The sequence below is a fragment of the Brachyistius frenatus genome, unplaced genomic scaffold (assembly GCF_029030835.1).
Source record: "Brachyistius frenatus isolate BFR_SWC_R1_liver_20210118 unplaced genomic scaffold, ASM2903083v1 Contig_248, whole genome shotgun sequence".
In the NCBI taxonomy this organism is placed as follows: Eukaryota; Metazoa; Chordata; class Actinopteri; family Embiotocidae; genus Brachyistius; species Brachyistius frenatus.
Window position 1 is genome coordinate 186523 of NW_027210847.1, and position 27388 is coordinate 213910.

The window sequence follows — 27388 nt, forward strand, 5'->3', positions numbered from 1 at the left end:
CTTCTGTAATGGGCAGTGCTCTCATACGGTCCTGTTTGGGTGTTTTGTTTAGTAAGTGCAATGTTGCATTAAGCCTTGTATTAACAGTAGTCCTGTTAATAGGATTTCTCTTTTGTGCTCCTTCTCTCTAAATTCCATAAAGGTGTCTACAGTGTCTCAGCTGTGTTGCCATGCTTTATTGATGTTTCTTTTGATTATTGTGTTTGATTCTGATCTGCTGAATGAAATAACTCTAATCTCCACACACTCCTGAGCTTGATTTGCTGATTTACGTGTCCTCTCATTGCCATTTAACCCCTCTGTGTGCTGGTACCCACATTATAACACCAAAATAATAATATTTAGCCTATACACAGTTTCATATATTTTGTGAACAAGATCCTGCCTTCTATGAAATGTGAATCCGACCTTTCCAGTATGCATGTTGATGCAAGGTGGAACTTTGTCACATACTGTATATTAAAACATCTCCCAATTTGCACTTCCATATACCCACTCACATTGATAAATCCCTGGACACAAAGTTAAATCAAGATCAAGATCTACTCTAGTTCCTCTCTCATCATGTAAACAAATCATATTTTCTTTTAGTAGCTCTTCAATTACATCACTATTAGGATATGTTCTTACTTAACCGCATAAGTCCTGATGAAGAGTCTGTAGAAATCTGCGATGCAAAGGAAGCGTTGAAGTTCTTTGTAGTGGGAACGGGTCAGTCGGTGACGGCCTTGACTTTCAAACAAGCTTGCTCAAATTTCGATAGGCACAATTGTGTTCTCCCAAAATATTATGCATATGCAAACCCACGGCCTTTATCTCTCCCTCCTGAAAGCTGGCACACAAATCATGTCTGTTCCTATAATTACTAAACCAGATATGTAAGTGAAAAGGCCTTTGAATTGTTACCCCTTTATGTGAAATTTAATTGCAATTCATTTGTAGTTAACCCTAGTTACCTTTTATATTATGTAGCTGAAATTAGTTACTATTTCACACACTATTGACACACACCAGCTGCCTGATTCACAACTAATTCAATAGACAAGAGTCAGCTTAATTGTTTTATGAGATTAACAAAATCAGAAGATTACATTAAAAAATCTAAAAAAAAAAAAAATGTGTTTATGTAATTAAGAAATATAAACAGGACATCCATCAAACCTGTCTTGTTGAGTTATTCCACTCATCTCAGTGCAGTCGGGTTCATGTTGATCCACGAAAACTGCAACTAAAAACAAACAAACCATGCTTAGACCAGCTTTACACCAGTACAGAAAAAGGGCCCTGTGTCTTTGTGTGACCATTTTTGGTCTTTGGTTGCTCTATTATTGTAATAATTTTGGGGTCATTTCCATCCCTTTGTATTCGGTTGATGATGAACTTTCTATTTAGAAATGTTCTCAATCAACGACCTCAAACTGGGACTCAGATCAAGGCCAGCCAGACACCTTTGGCCCCCAGGCCACTGTCTGAAGGGTTTGTTCAGTAACAAGCCACAGTATAGCCATAAGGGAATACTGTGGCAATACTCTTACTCACACCATGATGGAACTGAAAACCTTTGGACTCGCATTCATTTTATTATAGTCGTCAGGGTTAAAATTGGAAGTTTTATATGACAGTAGATTTGTCACATACCTTTCAGGATGTATATTACTTTAGTGCCATCATGTATCTTGTGATCCTATGACTGTGACTGTCTGCTGAGGTCATAAATTCCTGTGTTGCTCCAGCTTTAGAACTATACACTGCTGGTGCTTGGTTGCAACGCTGTACTGACAGAGGAACTGACCAAGGACTGGAAATGCTGAGTCTGCTCCTAGGATGTTTGAGGGGAAAACACCCTGCTTTGGATTACACATTGACCTAAACCTCTTTTATGCAAACAGAGAGGAAAACTGCGAGGGAAAGTTTAGGAAAGAGACCTTGTAAGTCTGCAGAAATATCTATTGTTTGTTACATTCAGGAAATAAGTCTTGCTGGTGTTTATTTAAAAGAATAAATAAAATATGTGCCTGGCACCACCGGCTTAATTTATGATTTGATAATGGGAGAGGAGCTATTTGGTTGGCAAGTGATTATTAACCAGAAAACGGCACACTTAAATTTTTAGGAGACACTGTTGGAACTTGTCATTATTAAACGAAAATTCAAAATGTTTTATGGTTATATGAATTTTGGTGCAGATAAACGACTTGTTAAAAAAGGGAAGAAAGCATTAATTTAATTTCCTTTTAGGGCCTTTAGATCCAATTGACCTCAAAGTAGAGTGTGAGTCAAGCTTATCAGAGCAGCAAAGGAAGTAAATCAAAATAACTTCAAAATAAAAGTTGTTTAGGGAATGATCATCAATTGCACATTTTCAATTCAAATATGAAAACTGAGGTCAAATAAAAATAAATCAGTAAAAATGGCCAATTCCCACTTATATTATTAATTTAAATTAATTATGTTAACTACTAATGTTTATTCTGATGTTTCTAATGTTAACTTCCAGGACTAAAGTTGAGCATTTCTGGAATAAAATTCCCATGTAGGAAATAGTAAATCATCATTATTTCTTTGTTTCTATTTACACTCATAAATACTATATCTGATTGATCTTAATTAGAAAATCTTTTCATTCTATCAAATTGTTTTCTTCTTTTTTTTGAAGAAATACTACTCCAGTTTTCTTGGTTTTCATTACAAATTAGAGTCTGTTAAAAAGAACTGGCCGGCAGGCTGAGATATGTTGGCTACATAAATCAAATTTAATTGGGATTATTACATTACAAAATCCACCTTAATGAAAGTGTTTTTTTTGTTTTTTTAAATTTTAAACAGAAATATATTGAAGGAATCTACTAGCCAGACAAATTCACGAATTTTATTATGCCATCTATACCAGAAGAAAGGGAAGTTCCTTCAGTCTGGCTCGATACATTTTTTATTGAATTCCGGCACTCTTTTGGAGAAATGTAGCCTCCAAGACAGGAGGTGTCGTAACCCCACCAACCCTGCCATCGATCATTTAAGGTCCAAACTTTTTTGACAAAACATTTATTTTGAAAAGATAGTGACAAAACTGCCGGACAAGCCTGTCTCCTCCCCTCCGGGACAAAGGCATGTGATGATGATGATGATGATGAGGTGTTGACTGACCACAGTGGAGTGGAGGGAGCGCACAGTTACCTTGGACATGTCAGCCAGGTTGGACCGAGACCCTGGGAGCCACAGGTCCCGGAGAAAGAACTCTGCTGACGGCCAGCAGCATCGGCACGTAAGCGAGGAATCACACCGGGAGAGCAGAACAGGTAGGCTGATTTTATTTGACTAAGTTCAGAGCCATATCGCACCATTGGCACAGCCAAATTCATTAAGGCTTTAAGATCACTGTATAGGCTACCGTTTTTTAGGTTACGCAGCTATCTGTTGACCTATCATTCACACTTATCAGTTTTACCGTCTGTTTATTGGATTTTAATCGCTCGATTAATTTTCAACCAACTCTATCACCTATTTATGCATTGTCTAACTTGTCAATTATCCATTCACCTTGCTATTCAACTGTGAAGCTCTTCATTGCTTTGTGCTACTCAAACCTAGTAGGCTATATATTTTGGCAAATTAGGCCAGTCCATTGTTTTTGGCTAAATTAAATGTGTAGGCCTGTGTATTACTATTAACTGCTTTAAATACTCACCCCATTACTTTATAGCCAATGCAATTTTTTTTTTTTTTTTTTTTTTTTTTTTTTTTAAATCAAAGATGTCCTGGAACAACAACAAAAATCCACAATTGTTGTAGCACAGAACAATACGCAGTTCACTTTAAGCATTGTAAGCACTCAAAATCTCTCTCATCTCCCTCCCTCGTAGACTCTCCCTTTTCATATATATGTATATATATATATATATATACTGTATGCATGTACTATTTCAACAGTTTATCCATTATGTTTTGCCAAAATAAAGTGAGCCTCAGTTTTTTCATTTTGCTCAATTACACTACTACAAAAACTCCAAATGAACAGTTATAAAATGATGCTCAAAATGTACAAAATTACATTACAGGTACTCCAAAATTTTATTTCAATTACCGCATATTTCATTAAAGGTTTAAGTTTATGGGTTTATCATAAGGATGTGTTTACTGATCGATAAACTAATGGAAAGCTATCCCTGAATTTTCACTGTCATTCAAATTCAATTATGTTTTTTGAATCAATTGAAATTTGAATTACCACATTAAATTACATCTTTTTTTTTTTAACTTTTACTGTACACTTTATTTATTTAATAATACAGAAAATAATCAGTATCACTTCCATCTGAAATCTGTCCAACAGTACTGGAGCAGCTGGGTGTTCTGTTGTGGTAATGAGGGAGGAGCAAATGCTGCTCTTTGATGTTCCATACCTAGATTCTTTCTATATAGTTTAGCACACTTTACAATTTCAAACTGTTCACTGCTTTGTTTTGTTTTCAGGTTGAAAGCATTGCATACACTTTTTAGTTTGTGTTCTCATTGCTTTTCCGTTTCTTTGTTGCAATATCACGTTGCATGCTGTAGAAATGTGGTTCTATTTTGTGGCTTGTGTCTCTCAGTTGACATTTTCCATTTGAAGAAAACACAATCAGACATGTCAGTTCTAAATCTGTGATTAAAGTAGAATTAACCGTTAACAATGTGAAATCTACATCTTCGAGAGAGTGTACCTTTTTTTTTTTTTTTAATGTTTTTTCCCACAGATGCGCCAAGTCCGACAGCATGTGAGGAAAATTTCCCAGCAGGTGAATTTAAATCACTTCCATTTTGTTTTTGTTGTTGTTGTTTAGCTTTTGTTTTAAGTAGGATGCTGTTGAAATTGTCAGATGATCAGTTCACCTAAATAGGTTTCACTGTCACCTAGAAATAACACCTACCAGAGGATACATCCTAATGGCTTTGGGCAATTCCTGAAATTTCATTTAATTTCAGATCTTAACACACCATTCTCATCAGTCTTGTGTTTAGTGTTGACAGGCAAACATTTGAAAACTGCACTAAATGAAGAAGTTGAACATTGTAGCATGGTTCTGTTTCCATCTACCTTAACATTACAGAAGTGGATGGAAAGAGGCATGAATTTACATTTTCTAATTATTATAACATTGTTCAAATTTGACCATTTGCAAGGAAAAACTGCTACTTTGTCTCAGTACAGCCTTCCAGAGGGACTAGCATGGCTTTAAATGTTATAGTTTTATCACAAATTATCTTTAAATGTCTATTACATAGCAAATATTTAAAAAAAATGTATATGATATTTCTGGTCGCTTGATGCTGCATTACACCTCACGTTATAAAATTGTGGATCTGAATCAACACACAAGGTTTTGCCATTCCATTACCTGCAGCTAGAGGAGCAAAGAGGTTAAAATTGTTGTTTGCCAGTTCATCTCCACATTATTGCCATTATGGTCATCATGTCACAACAGACAAATGATAAAGTCCTTGCCAAAATGTTTTTATTATCATTATTTAATCGGACAGCCTAATTTTTTATTTATTACTGTTTATTACTCTCATAGTCATAAGTAAATTAATATTTTCAGCAGGTTGTTGCCAATTCAGTTTAATTTCTTGGTCAATTAAAACAATTCAAGACTTTGAATGGGTTCCAAAAGTCTTAAGACGTCATGAAAATGTTTAATATTTTCATGTAAACATAGAAATAATGAGAAAGTTTAAGGATTTATAAATATTTCAAGTTCTGAATTCTAAAATGAAGAAGAAATACTTCATATGTGGCACTATTTCTTGGTGAGCAGTCAAACTGAAGCAGATTAGTTGCATTGACCATGGTAACTCCTTTACTTACAAAAGGTCAGTTTTCCTTAAGTTGTATCATTCCATTAAAGCAGCTGTTGTTGTTGTTATATAGCCTTTCTGAGGCTATTGTATTGATAAATCAGTACATTATATTTCACGGAAATTGTTGGCATCTGCAGTGGGAACTGGTTTGGTTTGGTACATACGGGTACATGGTCTGAAAAGATTTTGGAATCTCTATTCTAAGCAAAGAGGTTCTTTCTCAGCATCAAATCATGGCTAGACTGATGGTTTTTAAAGGCACGGTGCATGGCATACCAAAATACTTTGCAGAAAATGGATTAGTTGTATCCAAAGCATGATCAAAAAACAAACATGAGCACACCAGTAGACGATCATTACGTCAGCCTTTGTTCAGTGAGAGGTAGAAAAGCGACATCATCACTGATTCAGAATTTGCTAACTAAAGAACGCAAGGCTCCAATCAGCTAAACTATGTTAAAAGAGGGATTAGAGAACGAGTAGCGTTTCTAAACCATTTCTCAGGAGGCCAAAACTTGGGGTAAGTTAAGACGTTCCAGCATCAAAGTGGATTCAAAGTGGATGATGGGGGAAAAAAAAGTGCCATTTACTGATGAATCTGTGTTTGAGATTTGTGGCCATAACAGGTATGTGTAACTATTGAGAGCCAACAGCAGAAAGAATGATACCACAGTGTAACAAACCCACAGAGAAATATGATGGTAGGAAGATTCAAGTCCGGGGGTGTTTTGAGACATCCTTGAGACATGCTCATTTGAGAGAAAATTTTAAGAGTCAAATAATTAATCATAAGATATTGCTTTTATAAGCTTGGACTATCCGAACAGCTGACTTGCAAAACTGAAGTGACATCAGTGGAAAATCATGTGAGCAAATTTACAATGATTTATACCTTGAACCCGTGAGTTCAACAGAAGTCACTTATTAAACTCTTGAGTCAGTCACTCAGTGTCACTATCAGCTCAAATCACTGGGTTTGTGTTTTTTACAGGTAGCTCACCAGCAGTTTGTATTTTAATAGTGGATGTAAACTGGCCTTAATGTTTAATGTGCACCCTCTCCCAAAGATTTACTTCCATAAACTACAGCCTGGGTTTAATATTTCACTGTCGCCACTCACTCATGCAGAAAAAAATATAAAAAAGGTAACACTCAAAATGCATGGGTCATTTTTGTAACACTGTTACATACCTTAGCACTAATATAAGGCCAATTAAGTCATATATTAAAATCATGTTGTAACCTTTTATAGTGTAGCATTAGCAACAATAATTGTCAATAATGAACTACAATGAAATGTATAGATGACAGAAAATGTTTTTACAAAATTCAAAAATGTTTCAGTGTGTAGATCGATATATTTGCTTATATATTAACTTGCAAACAGCCCACGCGGTAATCCCTAATAAATGTCTCATGCTTGTGTTAATCGCAGTCTGATTATTACACAAAGCTGCACTGCTTGGCTGTTTTGTGGTCAAGTGTGGAAGGACAGATGAGGCTTTTCCGGTGTTTTTGTGAATTCTTTTTTTTTTTGCTTAAGCAGTTATGACTGTGGACAAACTAACATTTCAGAGCCACGTAAGCTTTCGGAAATGACACCCTTTTTTTTTATTTTCTGCAGCTGTTGGCAGAGCAGCTGAGGGGAAATAGAAAGTGAGGGATCTCTATAAAATTCCCCCATCAGTGCCAACTTGTCTTGGGATGATAACTTAATGGGCTTTGACGGTTGTGCCATTTTCTATTCCTAATCCGCTTCTAAATAATGTGACTCATAAATGTCATACAACCTATTTCCTTAGCAGGATCAGCCGCAGGTTAATCTGTAGAGCTCTTCTCAACAAAGCCCTCAGTATCAAAGAAAATGCTGTTCGGAACAAACCTGTAACCAGCTTTAGCGCCATCATGTTATGTGACAGTAAGCCAAACAGATACACTTTAGCATCCTGTGTCTATGTTTTGGCATTTGAACACTGAGACAGCACTGCCACCATCAGGGCAAACTGGAAATTACAACATTGCACAACGGAATTATTTTACTTGACAGACTGTTCAAAAAACATTATTATATACTGCAGCTCTCTGGCCAATACTGTTTAGATTTTTTTTTTTGATCATTCTCTAGGACTGACAACCTTCCAAAAAACCTGGAGTTATGCATTTGATGGTTAACCATGCTGACCAAATGATAATTTTTTTTAACTGTTGGTCAGAAATTCTGTAAGACTGGTATTTTTTGTGGTCTATCATTCTAGATAGACTATTTCAGACGGTTAATGATGTGAAACTTTGTTAAAGTTACGCCATTAAATATACCCCTTAAAACCTATCTCTGTTATCAAAATCACATCAAATTTTGTTGTCGTCTTATATTAGATTTACACTTTTGCTTCCTTTAGTACACACTAAATATTTACATGCAAATAGTCCTTGCCTCCATTCCCAAACCCCCCCCTGCAGCTCCACCCCTTAAATGGACAGGATTGGTTAGTAAGGTATGAAACCCTGACTTTCTGTATTCATGTTTTTTTTTAGTTCCATTGGGGAAATGCATAGCTGTGGTGTTCACTGCTTATTTTGCTCATGACAAGGCATCTAGCATATAAACCACCTTTCAATTGTGTGCCTCTGTCAACCAATCAAGTTACTGTTTAAATCCATATCTGTCCAGACATAGTTAATGTATTTAGCAAAGTCTTGAAGAAATCCTTATATGTGTTCACATGCTTGGCCATTAAAGCTGATTGACAGTAGACAATGCTTTAAATATAGATGTTGCTGCAAAGAAGCTTCAAATTCTAAAATGTGGATGCTTCATCATCAATTTGACAGCACAGAAAATCTATACAATCACCACAGTTTCAAGATAACCTCCCAAGATTTGTGTCACTAATTCAGTATCCAACCAAATGTAAAATATATTTGCAACACCCCTTCTGTTCCTGGGTTATGGCATTGAGTAATTTGATGTCGCAGTGAATTTAACCATTGACCTTTTGGATATGAAATGTCATCCTTTCACCATTTTATGCTATTAGACATTTAAGTGATTTTTTTTTTTTTCATACATACTTTATAAAATCTTGAGTTTGGCCACAAAACTGTTTTAGTACAGTGACCTTTGACATTTGGTCACCAAAATCGAATTATTACATCCTTTACCCCAAGTGAAGATTTGATGAAATACCCGTAAGGCAGGATGTTAACGAAGGACAACTGTAATACAAGAAATGCAAATGATTATTGTTCGTAAAAGGCAATAACGATGATATTGAAAGCTTGTACATTATATCGTTGGCAATATGCTAACTTTGAGGTTGCTATCGACTTTATAAATGGTGAACTAACGCTTGAAGCAGGTGCAGTGCACTTCCTAGAGGAGAAAGCCTGTTGTGCTGTGCTGTCTCTCATATATATATATATAAACTTTTTAATTAATTTGCGCGCACGAGATAGTAAATCGTGGCCTCGATTCAGTAATTTGTGCGCATTTTCTTTCTGTCTGTGGCCACTCCGGTGCTCCGTACATCTATCCATTATAAAATAACCTAGGTGGAAATGGATTTAACCCTCCATTGGTATCGAAAAAAAAAACAAGTGACCATCCACCGTAACAACACAAAACAATTCTGTCCTCCCTTGCTCTTAACTGCAGTGTGTGTTGTCTGTTCAGCTCTGCCTGTGCTGCTGGCTATTGTCAGGGGTCCTGATCATCTTCCTGCAGATGAAGAGTCACAGGAAATGCTGAGAGGAAAACTGCGCATTCTGCAGGCTGACAGCACCGAGGTCAACACTCTGTTCATGGTATGGCTCAGACCACTCATTCACTCACACTGGGCTTCCAGACCTAGATCAAGCATTTTAAACTGTACAAACATCCAATTCCTCCAAAAGGTAGTTTCATTAGGAGAATAACAATGTAAAGCTGTTCTGTTTTAAAATAAATTTTGTTCCTTTAGCGTTTCATACCGTTATACAGAGCTTCCATGGGGCTCAGGATGTAAAGTGATTGTGAGGAAAGTACAGATTTCTAGACTAACTGTATGACCAAATATTGATTACGTTAAACATTTGGCGAGTGGACAGAGTTGGACACATGACGGCAAATGCATGTCAAAGTTTCTAAAAGCTAATACCGTGTCTTCTTTGTAATCAAACATTTGTTTCCTAACATTTTAACCTTAAATTAATAAGCTGTTGGTTTTAGAGTTCTTCAAACCTCTCATGTCATGCACCTTTAGTTTTCTGTGTTCACAAGCGGTTATGTTTTAGTTAAAGTAATATTTTAGCTAACATGTATTTTACTATGACACGAAAGGTGGTTGTCAAAATCTTTAGTTTTGCTTTGTCTGCCTTATCCTCCTCCTTTAATGTTCCACTCATATTTCTACTAAAGTTCTACTAAATGCACTGCCTTAGTGCACTGCACTGCCATATGTCAGAGAGAAATACAATGTTTATTGGTTCGGTTATGTACAGTAATGATTCTTTGTCTAATGTAAATAATGAAAAACCCTCCAAACTTTGTCAAGGAAAAATCAATACAATCAGTAATTGCCTCTAATTCTTTTCTCTCTATAGGAGTTGTCCGCTTATCTTGTCTCCATCAACTGTGAAGAAAAAGCCATTTTGGTGACATTTAAAACATATGAGGAAATATGGAAGTTCACCACATATTACACAATAGGTATGCGGTACAGGAAGACATATGACTACTTTTATGATGCTTATCGTATGATTCTAAGCCTTATAATCTATACATTTACATAATTTCTATATCTATGTCTATGTCATATGTATATATAAATTCTAATTCTTCTCTTCCTCAGGTTTCCTAGCTAAGTGCATGGAGAATCTGTTGTTAGATGAGACGATTTGGCTCACTTCTTTGGAGGATGACATTGGTATTAAGGTTTCCATTCAGGAGGAAACACTTGACCTTTTCTACAGAGGCATCATCATGCAAGAAGGTGAGTGGGACATTTTGTCGCGAAAATTGTACATTGGTGAAGAAGTTTATGCTGGGAGGCTTTACTAGGTAGAATCAGAATTATTCTAATTCAGTAGGATTTTACAACTGTATTTATATCGTGCCAAATCACAGCCTCAGTTATATCAGGGCAGAGAGAAACCTAACAATTAAACCACTCTCACATTGTTACAACTCATCCCTGTAGTTAAGTTGTTTTTTTTCTGTCAGTTTTCATGTCCATTTCCTGTTTTATTTTGTACTCATCGTTGTGTCCATTTCAGTTATCTTCGCTTCCTAGTGTCTTCCCGCTATTGTGTTTGTCTTCCCTACCCTGATTGTTTCCACCCGTGTTAAATTATCTCCCCATCCTCGTGTGTATAAAGTCTTTTGTCTCCCTTACCTTCTGTGCCAGATCAACCTTTGTGCACCTCGTTCCAGCATTTTCCCAGTGTTTGTGAGTTTCCCAGTGAATGACCAGTTTCTATATTTTCTTGACCGAGTCTTTTTGCCTGTAGCCTTCGTGTATTTCTGCCTGTTTTGCTGCTCATTTGGTTTTGACCTACAGGCTTTGACTCTGGATTTTCCCATTGGTGTTTTTTTTGTTGCCTGTTTTACATCTGCTATATGCAAGTAAAGAACTTGAACTAACGTGTGTAGAGAGTTATGCTTTTGAGTCCAAACCTTGTGTATATCACACATGAATAAGCATTGTCGACATAGGAAGGAAAAACTCCTTCAGAGGTCTACCTTAACTGGTCTACCATATACTTTAACTGGTTGGGGTGAGGGAAGAGTGGAGAGGGAAAAGATCAGCGTAGAGAAACAATAAACACTGGGCTGGTCAGTGGGCAAGTAACCGCAGATCAGAAACATGCAGCTGTGCAGCCAGACACACCTGTGTAGAGAGGAGAGAGAGGATAAAGCACTAAGTGTGCTGTATACGGTGTACTTTCAAATGTAAATTTTTGTGAATGTACATTGGCCAAAGTATTTATAGCATCTGGCAGTGGCAGAATGTTAAATAGAATTTTATCCATATCACATTCAGTATGAAGGAAGAGATATAAGATGAGAGAAAGCGTAACATGTGATCCTGGTTCAGAGAAACAATAGCATCAGTAATACTGATGTAAGATATTCTAGTCCTCTCAACTGTAGTTACTAAAAAAAAAAAAATAATAATAAAATTGTACAACTGTATGAGACATTTCATATGCACAGCTGCTCTCTCTTCCTTAGGTTCATTGTTTGCTAGTTGTAGTACCGACCAAAAGTTTGACAACTCCACCTCTGGAGGAGACCTGTACCTGCTCGAGGGAGACATAGCCCAGTTTGAGCCTCCCTACCTGGGCTCAGGCTGGACCGTCCAATGCCTTGCTGATGGAGTCCGGGGCACTGCACCCACAGCGGCTCTGAAACCAGTCATTTCTTTTCATCAGTGAGTCACATCCACAAAAAGGCCCGTATGGACTGGATGCAACAAGTGATTGTGACAAGTCCCACTGTGCTGTGATCATGGTAGTAAATAGGAGGTCCATATTCTGTGATCACACAATCTCATCTGTCTACTGTCTACAGATGGTTTCTTAAATCCTGCGCAGAGAGCATTTTAGTCGGTGATAGGAAACCTACCTGTGACTTTCCTCTGCAGTTTGGTAAGTGTTTTTCTATTTAAACTAAAACGTAGCCTGCCCATACAGTACTATTTCAACTACCATTTGAAATTATTTTAGGGATCTCAAGTAACTATTTTAAACCTGGAAGTCACTGTACTGGGATCAGGTTGTATCTGTTATCAAAATGCAAACCACTGCCATTTTTCAAAGGTTGCCAAACATGCCATATTTCCTGAAAAGACTGCTTGGCACGACTATAACGAAAATGAGTGCAGCATTGCTGTGCTGGATTTTTACTGAATCAAATTTAGTAGAGTTGCCGGTGAGATTTTTTTTAAACCATGGTCAAAAACATCAGTGCTACTGAGTCATACGAATGAGCCTGTTAGTTACTCTCTAATTTACAGTTTTGATTCAGCAGAAGTCAAATGTTTTGCAACTTTTCAAATCTCACTCTCACTTGGTGATGGAACAAGGAGACTTATTGTATTTTAGAACTTTTCAGGTGGCTTTTAAGATTTTTCCTTTTGGCCTCACAGATGTGGAGCTTTTACTGACTTTCAACAGCAGAAAATAAGTGCTCATAATTTCTTTCTGAAAAAAATTAATACAAATAAATAAATAAAAGTTTTGTCATGGAATCAGTTGTATAAAAACAAATAATAGAAAACAAAACAACTCAAAACAGCCAGGGTAATTTTCACTAAACTATGGGGTGGCTGGGACTTAGGCTGTCTGCTATTTGCAGGGTTGGGAAACCTTGCATGGTAGCTCCGCCGTCATTGGTATGTTATACTCACATACCTTGCTTGTGAATGGATGAATGAGGCAGAAAATTGTAAAGTGCTTTACCCACTAAAGAAACACTTCACTTTAGGGAAGTCCATTTAACATTTATTATATGTGTGCAAGTCTATACCACCCTGGTCTAGGTCTTCATCGATATTTTAGGATCAGTAGGCAGTCTTCTGTAGAGCATGATGGTTTCACTTTATGCTCTCTCCAATAAAGCCAGAGGAACATGTCTGGCCACAGCGGAGTATGATGCGCAGGGTCCAGACGAGTTGAGCATGGCTCCTGGGGATCGCATCATCATTGTGGGACTTCTGGTGTCTTGTTTTGATTGGTTCGCCGGAAGGAAGGAGGCAACAGGCGAAGTGGGCCTGGTTAAGACAAGCTTGGTAAAAGCCTCCACTGACATTTACGAGTGAGTGTGTCACCATGAGTTGCGTTAACCATTCTAAGAAGACACACTGAAATCATGACATCTCACTACCTTGTTTTATTCTGTGCCACCATTCTAGCTCAGCGGATATTTTTTTGGATGGAGAGGAATGGATGTTCTTCAGTCAGCAAGAGGAAAGAGTGATAGAAGAATCAATAGCCATACTGAAGAAAAAATCACAAAATGATATAGGTCATAACTACAAACTGGGTAAGACAGATAGGCAGCAGGATTTTCCATTTTCGAATTACAGGTAAAATGGAAATCAAATTTCATAATTTCCATATCAAGATAGTATTCCCAAACTAATTACTTGTAACTTACTTGTAATAATAGTAAACTAATATTTGTATTTAAATGTATATATATATACATATATATATATATGTTTTGTATGAGTTTTTTCTTGTGTTATTTATAAACTGTTTTCTCATTCTCCTTCTTGAATTTTTTAATTTAATCTCAGATGTGATCACTTACCAAAGCTCCAGAAATAAAACATTACGTGAGTATTGCCATTGTAAAATCATAGTAAATTACTTTTGTAATCTATCTTGCCTCATCTGAATCATTTTTTTTCTTCCATAATTCTTTTGCAGCAAGCTCTTCAAGCAGAGTTGATACTCAGCAGACTGAGCTAAAAAGACATATTCAGGGAACTTTTGATCAAGAAAAAGACTTATCACCTGATTCCGTTGTGGCCACGTATGGGACTCTAGAGAACTCCAGCCTAGATACAGGGACCGAGAACCCTAGCCTGCCCTGTTTTACTGTTCACCCAGTTGTACAAGGAAACACCAACTCAGAGAACCTCATTCCCCTCTTCTCTTTTTTGGAAGGACAAGACTACAAAGTAGAGTTCGGTATTCTTTATGGACTGAGTCCTGAAAAGCTCGCCTCCTCTACCTTTGCGGGTCACACTGACGAGGATGAGCTGATTGCATTTCTGGGTGATGCCAGGGAAAAAGCCAGAAAGAAACACCTCTTCTGGCCGCAGACTCGTTTGTGCTTCCTGTTGGGTAAGCTCTGTGCTGGGAGATCAAAGTTTAGCCAAGCCCGAGTTTACTTTGAGGAGTCCCTCAGCCTTCCACAAGAGGTATTTAAAGACCTTAGGCTGTTGTCTAGCATCTACTCCAATCTGGCTTCCATATACATTTTGCAGAAAAACACAGAAAGTTTCTTTGCTCTGATGGAACGACTTGCCGCCTTGCTATTAGGAATCCCAGATTGTCTGAAAAGCTTAGACAACTGCTCTGTTCTTGAATACATCCTCAAGAAAGCTGTTCTCTCTCACAACAAAATGGCAGAGGCCCGAGCATGTCATCTATTGGCAAAGCACCACTGGACCCGTGCTGAAGGCATTCAAGTTGTTCCTTATCTGGAAAGACTACTTGTTCTTTGTGATGAAGCTCAAACAACCTGGAACATCTCTACCAGTCATGGATACCTGGCCCTGGGAAGGCTTTACAGCAAACTCCAACTCCCCCACCTCAGTGTCAGTTCGGCCAGGAGAGCGTCTCTGCAGCCCAGGGCTAAACTGTCTGACTGCCTTGGCAGTATGGTTTTAGTCTTGGACAATCTCAACAGACATTGTGGGATCACAGAACAGGAAATCTCCATTCTGCCTCAGGTGGCTCCATATTTACAGCAAGCCCTCTCTTTTACCCAGGTCCAAGTTGGAGGAAGTGACCATTACCATGTTTTGAGGCATCAGCTCACTGTTTGTCTCTGCCAACTCTATTACAAGCACAAAATGGTTGGACATGCTATTAGCCATATGCATGTGCTCATCAACAACAGCAACTCACAGACCGTGCCTGTCTCAGTTCCAGAAAGAAACGGTGCCCTTATCTGGTTGGCATGGCTTCACATCGACAACAGTCAGCCTGATAATGCTTTGGATATACTGGACTCAGTACTGGGTTCCATGCCAGAACACTGCACAACCCCTCAAGAAGGTTAGTAGGTTAAACAACTTAATGGGCCCTTATTTCATGCTGGCACAAAGTTGGTCTTAGTGTAAATCCAAGCGTATGTACAATTGTTTGTAGTACAAATGGTTTTTTACCACACTTGTGTCTAGTTGCTATTTTCGTTTCTCAAAGCGAACCCTGCTGCGTCGAGATGGGTGGAACGGTGCAAAAAGGGATGTGTCGGTAAAGATACGCTTGTGCAATGAAATTTTGATGTCATTTTTGAGGTGAAATAATGCTTTCAATTTCCGCCAGTTCAAACCAGGTCTAAATGCTATGCAGCCGACCAACTGTTATTTGCGTGGCTTTTGTGGGCAAGAGCACAAATGAATAGACCTTTCCAAAATCCCACAGACAGGTTTGGTGGATGTCCTACGTATTTTATCCCACTTATATAAATAATTCAAACAAGATCATTTGAATGCAACTTTTTGATTTAGTTTATCATATGAAAAATTAAGCTGACTCTTGTCTGTTATATTGGATATGAATCAGGCAGTTGCCGCACGGCATGACGCAGTCGCAAATTTCGGCCTTATGATATGTAATGCAATTTGAGTTAACTCCTACTTTACCACTGTCTCACAGTGCGCCAAAAACCTGTTGGTCAACACCTATATGCGTTCCCAACACACAGAACTTATACACTACATTAACGCAATGCCTAGATTGACAAAAACAAAGCCCAATGTGTTAAAAAAAAAAAAAAAAAACACAAATACCCTGACCATTATGTGTTCTAAAATTTTAGACATATGTCTCCAAGTTGCTACATGTGTGTAGCACATTCCCCTCTTACATGCTTCACATAGGGGGGGATTTATACACTTTGCGGGGGACACTTGTGAGCTTAACCACAGGTCTTACTCGTCCTGCTATTACCATAGATTGCATTTCGTTGCTCTCATTTCCTCTCCAACTAAAGTTCTCTAAACTATGTACATTGCTGTAATTTCTCTTTCTCCTTTCTTAGTGGTCATCCTTTTTGAGCTGCAACAGTGTCCTTAGTCTTTATGAATTTAGTCGCTTATCCTTACTTATGTCTGTGGACTCATCCAGTAGTAAGGAAAACACAGGACTTTTTGTTAATATGCACAAGAGTACTTGCAATAGCTTGGTGCATATCTGACAGACCTTTCCCATTAAGTTAGCTTCCATAACTTGATGTGTCTGTGTTCTGCTTTTTTTTTTTTAAAGTAAGACACTCCATATCTCGTGAATTTAACCAGATGACCGAATTTAGAATTGACCATTTAGTTTTCTCCTAAGAAGTAGGTGGTTTTGAGAAGCTCCTTCGTTTCCTCTTCCCACTGCAACTGAGCAACTTCAGTAGCATCTAGTTAGTTAAATAACCTGATTGAGAACTAAGCTAGTCGTAAGATTTATACCAGTGGTAACCAGACCTTTCTGTGAATGAGTGAACAGATATATGACTATCCCTTGGATTAGCAACCTTTTTACCCTCTAGGAACTATGGCAGATTAACTCACTTCCTGGAAATGATATCTGTGATCCTAAATAAGGTTCCTGTGGTGTAAACACAGACAGGACAATCATGGGAGTGATAATACAGTTTTAATACAGGTTTTTTTTTTTTTTTTTTACCTAGATTTAATCTATGTTTGAACATATTTTTGTATTTGGGGTTATTTTTACTCTAAACTTCACTGTTCCTATCTGAAGCTTTTCGGTAATACCTCTTTCAAACCAATGACTGGGGTCAGACTGGGGTTATTTGATCGATATTCAACCTTTCTTTTGTCAGTTCAAACCAAGTCATTCAACACATGCAAAGGGAGTTTTTTGTTTGTTTTTGGTGACCATAGGTGCAGGCACAATTTCACCTTGGACTTGTAAGGCAAACACACATCAAATGCTGATATTGACAAAGTGACAAAACTTGTGAATCAAGTAAACTTTAGGCACAAATATTTGTCTAGCTTGTCTGGTACAATTTTGTACACACTTTCATTACCCTCATTTGCATTGATGAAGGTATTAATGATGTGTTCAGCCTCCGAGTGATTACAAAAAAGTACACACCTGTACTTCTCCATCTTCTTTGTCCAGCATGGCCGTGACTCTGTAACTGTTGAACCGCCACTTGCATTCAGGGTATAGCTCCCAAATAATCAAGTCAAAGTTTTCTAGTGGTGTGAACTTTAGTCAGTGCGAGTACTCTCAGTTTACAAGCTTTATAACCCCTCTGCTGCTAACCAGTGCAATGTTTGTGTTTTATCTAGCCGCACATACTGCCTGCCGAATATCCCTAAATCTCTAATCATTACTCACTTTACTGGTTCCTATTTAGAAGACTCGCTCCATAACAGGTTTAACACTGGTTGGACCTAAGTTTGAAAGGGGTATAATGTGGACTGCTGTAGCTTTATGTTTAACCTGAGAAAGTTGTCTAACTTTATAAATATTTTAACATTTGACTGATTAAAAAAACCAACATGCTGTGTAGTTTGAGAGGAAGTAAATGGATTTAACATTATGGTATTTGTAACTGTTAAAGTAAATGTGTTTAATTTAACACTAAGGTGTGGTTCTAAATATGCGGGGCGTGGCATTTCGACGTACCGGTGACCTCCAAAGGGCAGCGGAGACCTACCAGGCTGCCATTGACATCTGCCAAGAGTATGAGGACATGCCAAACTGGGCTGTAGCTCAAGCTAACCTAGGTAACATAGTACATTCATTATATGATTATTGGTTTCCAATTCTGTGATATGACTCTGTGGTTCTTCATCTTCTGAAGGGCTGCTGTGTCTGAAAGCTGGGGCTAAAAGACTTGCACAAAAGCACCTGATTGAGGCTGTGCAGCTCTTCTCTGAGGTCAGTGAAGAAGGCCATGAGACAAACTTCATCGCGGTGCTGCTGGAACTGGGACAGCATTATGTGAAGCAGCAGCAGCTGGACTTTGGGAAAGGATGCCACGAGTGGGCTCTGTTGCTGGCTATCAATTCTAACTTGTTAGACTGTAAGTGCCACATAGTCACTTACTTTTGAGCTTTTCCGTATTCTGACTGAAGATTTATCTTTTATCTTTCACTTTGTCACTCTTTGCCAGGCCAGTTGAGTGCAACCAAGTACCTGTGCCAACTGTATGGGACTGAGAGTCCGGACCAGGCACAGTGCATCATCTATAGCCAGCACCAGGTCCAGCTGCTGAGCCGCACTGGAGACGGAGGAAAGGAGGGAGATGCACTAGAAGCCATTAGCCAGCTCTACCTATCTCTGGGCACAGAAAGGTGTGTGCATTTGGCAAACAGTGAGATAATGTCTCACTACAGTAACACCTTTTTTCTGAAGTGTTTAAATAATGACCTATCTTTATTATTATTATTATTATTGTTAGGGACATTTTTAAGAATGCAATCAACCAGATCACAACTCAAACTGACATTTTTGAGTTTTGCTCTCAGTTTTGCCTCCAAATAAAGGTGTCTGAATGTTTTCAGGGCGTATCGGGTGGCTCTTGACTACACCAAGAGCAGTCTGGGTATTTTCATCGACTTGGGGTGCAGGGAGAAGGAAGCATACGGCTGGTTGCAATCAGGGAAGATATACCACCTGCTGGGCCAGACTGAGCTGGTAGACATTTATGTTCAGGTCTGAGACTATTTTCTTTCAGTTGCAGCACTGTATATGAAACTTTTGAACTTCCAGAGTCATACCATACATTCTAAAGGAGTGGTTTACTATACTGCAAACTTCCATCAAAAACAGGCTATTATATCGAAATTCTCATGTCATTTGTATCAATGCAAGCTTCAAGTGTCCTCTCTCCCTGCATGTTGTATTGATAAAATATTATTGATACTGTCTTTACCCACTAATTGTTGGAAAGAGGACTTCATATTTGTAATTTGTGTTATTAGTGTACAAGTAATTTCGGTTAAAGTTTTCAAATTAAATCCTTTATTTTTGTAACATTTTCAGGCAGCTCAGGATGTTGCTCTGAGCACAGGAGACAGTAGCTTCATCCTGGATCTCCTGGAAACTGCAGGAGACATTTTCTTCAACAGCTGTCAGGACCGTGACAAGGCTATCTACCTCTACAGAGTACAGTCTGGATAAAACTATATAATAGCCACCGTTCTAATCCAATGGCCTCATTACGGGGAAACCTTGAAATTAATCTGAGTAATTCTAATGTTAGATTAGATCATTTTTTTCTAAAAATTCAATTATATCAGCCTTCGGCCTGTGTTTTTTGTGGTATGACAGTGTTACTATTGTTATGTGTTATGGCTAATAGTAGACAAGAAAGACCCAAACTGTAATAATCCAATAAATTAAAATGATCCCTGTTTTCTCCACCCTGTAGGACCATGCTCTGCCCATCGCACTGAAGAACAATAGTGTGCGTACCAGGCTGAGGTTGTGCAACAAGCTGACTGAAGTGATGTGCTGCCTCAAGCTCTATATTGAAGCGATAGAGTTTGCTCAGACTGCAGTGGACATCAGTATCAGTCTGGGTATGTAAAACCAGCACACACAGGGCTCTTTTCATTTGAGAGCACATGGAAAGCAGCATTGCCCAAACAAAGTGGTATCTTCCTGGGTTTTAGCAGAGGGCGGAGACACCATGCAGTCTGGAGAACGCAGCCAACAACCCTGAGTCAGTTGGAGCAGTTAGCTCAGGAAGAGTTGAAAAAATAACCACAGCAACTTCTGTGCTTGTGTCACTGTGTTTTTACCCAATTTCTACGGCATACACTACCGTACGTTGAAGTACACCTTCAACAAGTGTGGTGGATTTGGACAAAAGCATGTTCTTTTGACCCATTTTTAATTCCGCTTCAGGCAGACGTGTGTCTGTGGTCGAGCAGTGACCCATGCCCTTGCTGAAGTGGGGGAGCTGGAGATTACGTTACAAAGATGTCCCTAGTAAATTCCAGTAAAAGTCATTCAAGCTGTAGGCCAGGAGTGGTCCTGAGTGGAGTGGGGGTTGCGGTTTGAAGTTGATGATCTGTTTGAGGCCCTTTCAGACAGAGGCTGAGTTTTTTTGGTTGTTTGTTCTGCTGTTGAAATTTCTCAGAATTCAGTTGTATCGCATCTCTTGCAATCTTTCTAAACCTGTATTTCCTTATCTGACTAAGTTTAGGTGTAAAGCAGGGTTTTCCATTGCCTTAACTGATGTGTAATGGGACACAGTTTATCCTCACAGAAGCTGATGTACGTCACAGCCTCGTGGTGCTCCCCAAGCCTGTTGGTAGCAGTCCTGCAAACATCTCGAGAACGGGAGAACAATGATGCATGATCACTGTCACATCTTTACACCGGCTGCTAGTATAAAAACAGATACCTCAACCAATCAATTTACCGGAGAGCTTTGTGTCACAATCTGCTCTGAACAGCCGCAGCGCAAAGTCTGATATTGATCTTAAAGTTTTTGTAAAGCACAAAAGAAAAAAAAACCCCAGTTTTTCCCCTCCAGTAGTTGTAGTTCATCGTCATCTACAGTGTGTATGTAGTCCTTATCTGCAGAGATGCACGAGTGCGTGCTGGCACAACTCCCTGTCTGTCCGTTTCACTGCCTAAACAAAAGGTGAGATGTAAAAGTTGGGAAATAAACTCTCTGATTTTGTTTACCTAATGATCATGGGTTCTTCTCTGCTGACTCTTCTCGAATGAAAGTGCTTTGGGTACTGTAGCAAAACACAGAATGCCTAAGAAAACAATACGGCAACATACATGACACACCAAGTCTACTTTCGCAGGGCCATCTTGGATGGTGAGGCATCTTGGAATTCAACTTTTCTTATGGGGGGGGGCCTATAACAACAATTTTCACTAATTAACCACTAAAATTGTTAATTGGTTGTACAACAGGTTACCACAGTACAGTTCACAAAAGTTTATCCTGCTGTTGCCACAAAAATAATTTAAAGGATTCAACCTCATGGTATAATAACTTGCGTTTCATCAACAAGTTATGTTTTTTTTATGGAAGAGGAAAGCCTATGGAATGTCCATGATACAAAGGGTTTATATCTCAGCAGACCATGAATGTGCTGAGCAAGTTTCGTGCCTGGTTAGGTTACATTTAGTTTCTTGACGTTTGACTTGATTGAGCAAGTGTCGCTATGTTCAGAGAGTAACCAGAGACATTTAAAATCTTCCTCCAGAAACCATAAATATCCAAATGAAATAGTATTGTATTCGGGCTAATAGTTGTTGTTTTGAAGCAAACTGCTACACCTATAACCCAATAACTATAAAAGACAAATACAAGGGGCAATACGGCAACATACATGACCATAATCCCACCTCTGGGAGTGTAAAGATTATTTGAGATTACACTGCTCTTGAAACTTGTACCAATTCCAACAGGTTGAATTCACGTGCCATAATTGAAAAGCTCCTTCTACATACAGGTGAGCGTCTGAATGAGCGAGTAGCCTACCATCGCCTGGCCTCTCTGTACCACTGTCTGGAACAATATGAACTGGCTGAACACTATTACCTGAAGACCCTGACCCTCTGTCCAACTCTGCAGTTTGATGAGGAAACACTGTACTATGTCAGGGTGTACCAGACATTGGGAGACATCATGTTCTATGATCTGAAGGTAATTAGATTAGGGTTAGGGTGTTGTAATCATGGAATTAAAGAAATGACTCATGATGTGAATACATTTTAATATCTTGTTAAAGGACTGCTGTGTTTTCAGGACCCTTTTGACGCTGCTGGATACTACCACCTAGCTCTAGCTGCAGCCATGGATCTAGGCGACAAGAAGTCTCAGCTGCAGCTGTGCACCCGCCTTGCCACCATCTATCACAACTTCCTAATCGATCGGGAGCTCTCCCTCTTCTTTTACCAGAAGGCGAGAGGATTTGCTGCAGAGCTGAATGTGAAGAGGATTAATATCTCACCAGATCAGCAGTATAATAGTGCCTAAAAGTACAAATACACAGTGTACAAACTCTGACGTCCGCCCTCTGCCCAAGTCCATGGAGAAATGGCAGATGTGGTCGTACCGATGGTCACAAAAACGTGAATAACTCGGGTGTTGATGTTGATCAAGCAACGAAACCTAGAATACTCACTCAAAGGTTATAGCTTTGCCCTGCTTTGTGCGTGTCATGGTGCTGCACAACAGGAGCAGTACTGGAACTATTTGAATTTCACTCGTTCCAAAATTGCCATGAGCTTTAGCCATCATTGCTAAAGCTCCAAGTGTTCTCAGGAGCGAAGGTATTGTGCATTGTTTAAATTTGTGATCCAAAAAGGATCGATTAAGAGAAGCTTTGATTAAGCTGGATTTATAATCGATTTACAACATCTTTCCAACCATTGATATCACCTTTTCAATACTTGGCACAAGTGTTTGTGATCAGGCAGCTGTATCGTCTGTAGAGTAATAGTTTTTGACTCAAAACAAAGAAGAATAGAATGATGGTGAACCACTTTTTGTCCCCCCCACGTAAGGTAATAAAGTGGTGTTAAAAGTCTAATGCGTCCAAAACGGACGTGTAGGCTACGTGGACAGCTGCAGACACCACCGACGCGTGATACTAATGTTTATACAAGCTATGAGTCAGGTACCAGATATTTTGTTATAATCACAACGTTGTTCTCAACACTTTGCACATCACAAAAGTCACAAAAATTGCCATTCTTGTTCATATTCTGGCAACAGCGGTAGATAGCGGGTGTTTTTTAGGGAGGGCTTTTTTCATCGACTGCTGACTGTGCCAATGTCCAGTGGCACAGAGGACCGAAGTGTCTCAAGTCTTCATCTGAAGACCTGCATGTGGTCTAAAAATGACAGAAACGGCTTAACAACCTGCTTTTCCTGCGCAATCCTGACCGATGACTTGGAGATGAACTACTGCATGTGTTAAATCACTTTTGCTTTGGAAGTGATACTCAGCAGTTTGGAAAGTAAGCCAAGGAGACTAAACCTCGCCGTGTCAGATGCCGTTGTCTGTAAAATGTTATATTAAAGTGTTTAATAGACTAGGGTGTTGGTTTGCATATGGACGGTGATATATGTCCCTACCAATAATTGAAACAAGCTCATATGTGTTATCTTTTTTCTTTGCCACGCTAATTTCTTTACCAGGTGTTTAATATAAAAGTCTTGAAATAATTGTTTGACATAACTATGCTTTGGTGCTGCAAAAGACATTGTACAATGCCAAGGTACCTGTCGTGCAGTCTATAATCTGATCACTGTCGTAACTGCTTTACCATTTGTGAGTGAATGGTCTTGTCGTTAACTCCACACAGTGTTTTTGATTATGTAAAGAAACTGAACAGAGGGGTGTACTACGAAGTGAGATTAGTAGGTTAGCGAAGTATGTTGAGATTAAAAACAGGATTGTCAGTGTCTTGATGGTGGCTTTCTTTTAACCTGGTTAGATTACCACTGTAATTTATGGTGCAAATTTTACCTGGTCCGGAGAAGATTTTGTTTGAGATATCAGATCAAAACATACAAAATGTGGCGGATTAGATTTATATTCAGGGCACCACTTTCAGTTTAGCTGAAAGACTCAAAGATTTAATTTTAATAGGCTGTATAGGCCGTGATCAGCCAACCATGACTTCTACATTGAGGGATGTCTTTCAATATCTTCCAGGAAATACACAAAAACAAGTGCTTGGTCTATAAGGATATTTATTGAACAATATTTACATCAAGAATAAACTATATGAATATTTATTTTCGTGTATGGATCACGGATTTCACAGGAAAAACAATGTTTCAAAAACAGCCTTATCTCAGCGAGAGAAGCTCAAATACTGAATAAAACTGCGTTGCAACGCCACGGCTTAAACTAAGTGTTTACAAACAAGTTTCCTACTCAGGACTATGGCAATTTGGATAAACTACATGGACAAAGTGGTTTCAAGTCACTTTGTGTGGACAGTTTCACAGGAAACACAATGTTTCAAAAACAGCCTTATCTCAGCGAGAGAAGCTCAAATACAGCATAAAACTGCATTACAGTGCCACGGCTTAAACTAAGTGTTTACGAACAAATTTCTTCATCAGTACTATGGCAAATGGGATAAACTACATGGCCAAAGTGGTTTCAAGTCACTTTGTGTGGACAATTTCACAGGAAACAGTATTTCAAATGTCACTTTCTCAGCCTAATGTAAAACTGCATCATAGCGCCATGGCTTAAACTAAGTGTTTACAAACTAGTTTCCTACTAACTTTACATTTTATCACACACAAATGAAATATGTAGTTTTAATCTTACTTTTTAATAAACTGTTTTCATTTATTTATTAATTTAAACTATTTATTATCCCTGGATTTACGCATGTTTTTTTTTACCTGGGCTACACAAATGTCTAAAATGAAATAAAATTCCAGGTATCATAACGTTCTTGGTTTATTTGGATATTTAACTCAATTAATCCAAAGAATGGCTTATTTATTAAAGCCTTTTTTGACAATATTCAACACTTTGGGATTCCATACAGATCCGACAAAGTGCTGACCTGTAAAGCGAAGCAGCTGTAAGGTTTAGTTATTAGTGTAAGAGGACTTTGTATTCTTTGTCTAAAGTGTTTTCTATTTTCACCACTACTATAAAGAGTCTGTAATCCATTACAGAATATCCAATTTCTCCCCTCATATGTTTTCTTACATTAGTGCATCACCCTTGTATCTTTACTCACATCTGCTCAGTAATGACAAACCACCAGACACTTTGGACAAGACTTTGATCTCAGAACCTTCTGTTTGTCTTCTGGTTTTTCCGCTCCCATTACTGATTCCACAATAGCAACAAAAGGAGGAAGTTGTCTTTAGTTAGCTTTTCCTGCCCTGAGCCTCTGTCCCTCCCTCTGTTTTTCTTCCTATCTACTCATCTCACTCTCCCAGGGGAGGAGTTTGTTACTGAGAAATAAGCCAGATTCTGTAAATGCCTTAGTTGCTGTTGAAAGCAGAACAGAGCAGACAGGTAGGGGAGTACAAGAGGAAACACCAGCTGTCCAGGTAAGAACTTGGCTAAATGTATCTGATAGTCTTTGATTGAGACCTTTAAAACACAACAAAATGTTTACTTGGATGTCTTCTTTGTGTTGTTGTCATTTAAAAAAATATAATTTTGATTTGGACAGAAAGATTTTCTCTCTTTTAGCATCATCTACGACTCTTCCTTCATTAAATCTACTTTTTTTTTTTTTTTGTCTGAAAATATTCATCTTATACAATGCATTAGGGTTCCCAATAACTGAGTATGTAGTATTCAGTTATTAATGTAGTCCTTTAAATTACAGTAAGTTTCATACTTACAGTTTACAAGTGTAAAACTTATCATCGTTAATGGGGTATTTAAAGTGAAAAGTATTTTTAAACTTTTTTGTCTTACAGCACTGTAACATGCAGTGGTGTCCAGCTCTGCACTGGCACCCATTTTTCACACAATTAGCTTCTCTTCCTTGCAGTTAGGGAGTATTTTGGAGATTTTTAAGGCTTTCTGTTGCACATTCTGCTCTATGCTTCTGGGCAGCAGCCAAATGTTACCACTTGTGTTTTCAGCAGAATCCCTTGTTTTTCCCAGATGGCTCGACTTTCTTTGAAAATTGCTGGGTGCAAAGGACCCTATCATTATTAAGATTAGAAGATGCTGTGATTGGATGTAACAGGCATTCCTATCTGGGGAGCAGAGACACATGTTACACAGCTCAGTCTCACACCATAAATCTTTCAGCTACGTGGTTCATAGTGAAAAACAAATTAGTTTCACAACAACGGCTCTCGGTAAGAGTCCCAAGTTATTCTTTGTGTATTCTTTTTTATTGGCCTATGTCCAAAAAAAAAGCCACTGGTGTGTCAGAAATATGCACAAGGTGCCTTAGGGTTAGACACTGAAAGTACGCAAGTAAGTGATTAAGTTTTAGGAAAAGATCATGGCTTGGTTTATAGTATGTTACTTATGTAAGTTACTTCATGTACAAATGTTAAATTACATGGAACAAATATGGATGAACTGGACCTTACATTTCCCATACTACAATAAGTTAATTTCACATCCCCAGGCTGTACCAGGTTTACAATATATGTATACGATTTTGCTCTTGAAATGAAGGTATCTATGAAGGCATGCATTTGAACAACTTAACCCGAGGCATTTTGTTGTACGCAAATGACATCACTCTACTAGCTGAACCTAATGAATTGTAAATTACGTTAAATTTGGTGTTACAGATGAAGGGTGAAAATAACTTGAAGTAAAACATAAATCATTAATTTCAGCAAAAAAAAAAAAAGTCTCCTAAGAAGTAGGAAAAATTTGACTTTTGAGACTAACACTAGAATGTGCATCTGAATATCAACATTTGGGATTCATTCCTCATGAGTTTATGTTTTAAACTTCGGCAGGTTTAGCTGGGAGAGCACTGGGATCTGTTGTCAATAAGTTTAAATCGTGTAAACCCCCTACTAAATTATTGTTCAGGGATATGGAGATTTAAAGAGCATAAAATTGCTGATGCTTTACTAAATAGAGCTGCCACTTTTTAGGTGTTCAAAGGTTTGCTCCTACTCTACGCTTTATACTACTGTATGCTGTACAGGGTGACCAGGTTATATTCCTGGATTGATAAAACAAAAATCTGAAATGATTAGACAGTGGAATCGTTTGGTTATATGCGAGAGAATAGGGTCAATAAGGTTTTTCTCTGGAGTAAATCACAGAGCTCTCCATGGGCGGCTGAGTTTCATTCTGTATTTGAGCAAGTTAAATTACAATACATCTATTGCAAACAATTATCATTCAGCATT

At 38.3% G+C, this 27388-nt stretch overlaps 1 protein-coding gene across 1 annotated transcript; it reads left to right on the plus strand.

Annotated features, from left to right (window-relative positions):
- Nucleotides 1–1419: 1419 nt before the first annotated feature.
- LOC138634102 (SH3 domain and tetratricopeptide repeat-containing protein 1) lies at nucleotides 1420–24572 on the plus strand. Its single transcript, XM_069720740.1, has 20 exons — nucleotides 1420–1928; nucleotides 3056–3296; nucleotides 4734–4775; nucleotides 9512–9642; nucleotides 10420–10525; nucleotides 10668–10808; nucleotides 12050–12248; nucleotides 12389–12465; nucleotides 13438–13633; nucleotides 13731–13861; nucleotides 14118–14156; nucleotides 14251–15609; nucleotides 18168–18308; nucleotides 18386–18607; nucleotides 18698–18878; nucleotides 19089–19239; nucleotides 19570–19692; nucleotides 19958–20108; nucleotides 22011–22204; nucleotides 22307–24572. The coding sequence occupies exons 2-20, from the start codon at nucleotides 3182–3184 to the stop codon at nucleotides 22535–22537; spliced, it is 3930 nt and encodes a 1309-aa protein (XP_069576841.1). The 5' UTR covers nucleotides 1420–1928; nucleotides 3056–3181; the 3' UTR covers nucleotides 22538–24572.
- The last annotated feature ends 2816 nt before the right edge of the window (nucleotides 24573–27388 follow it).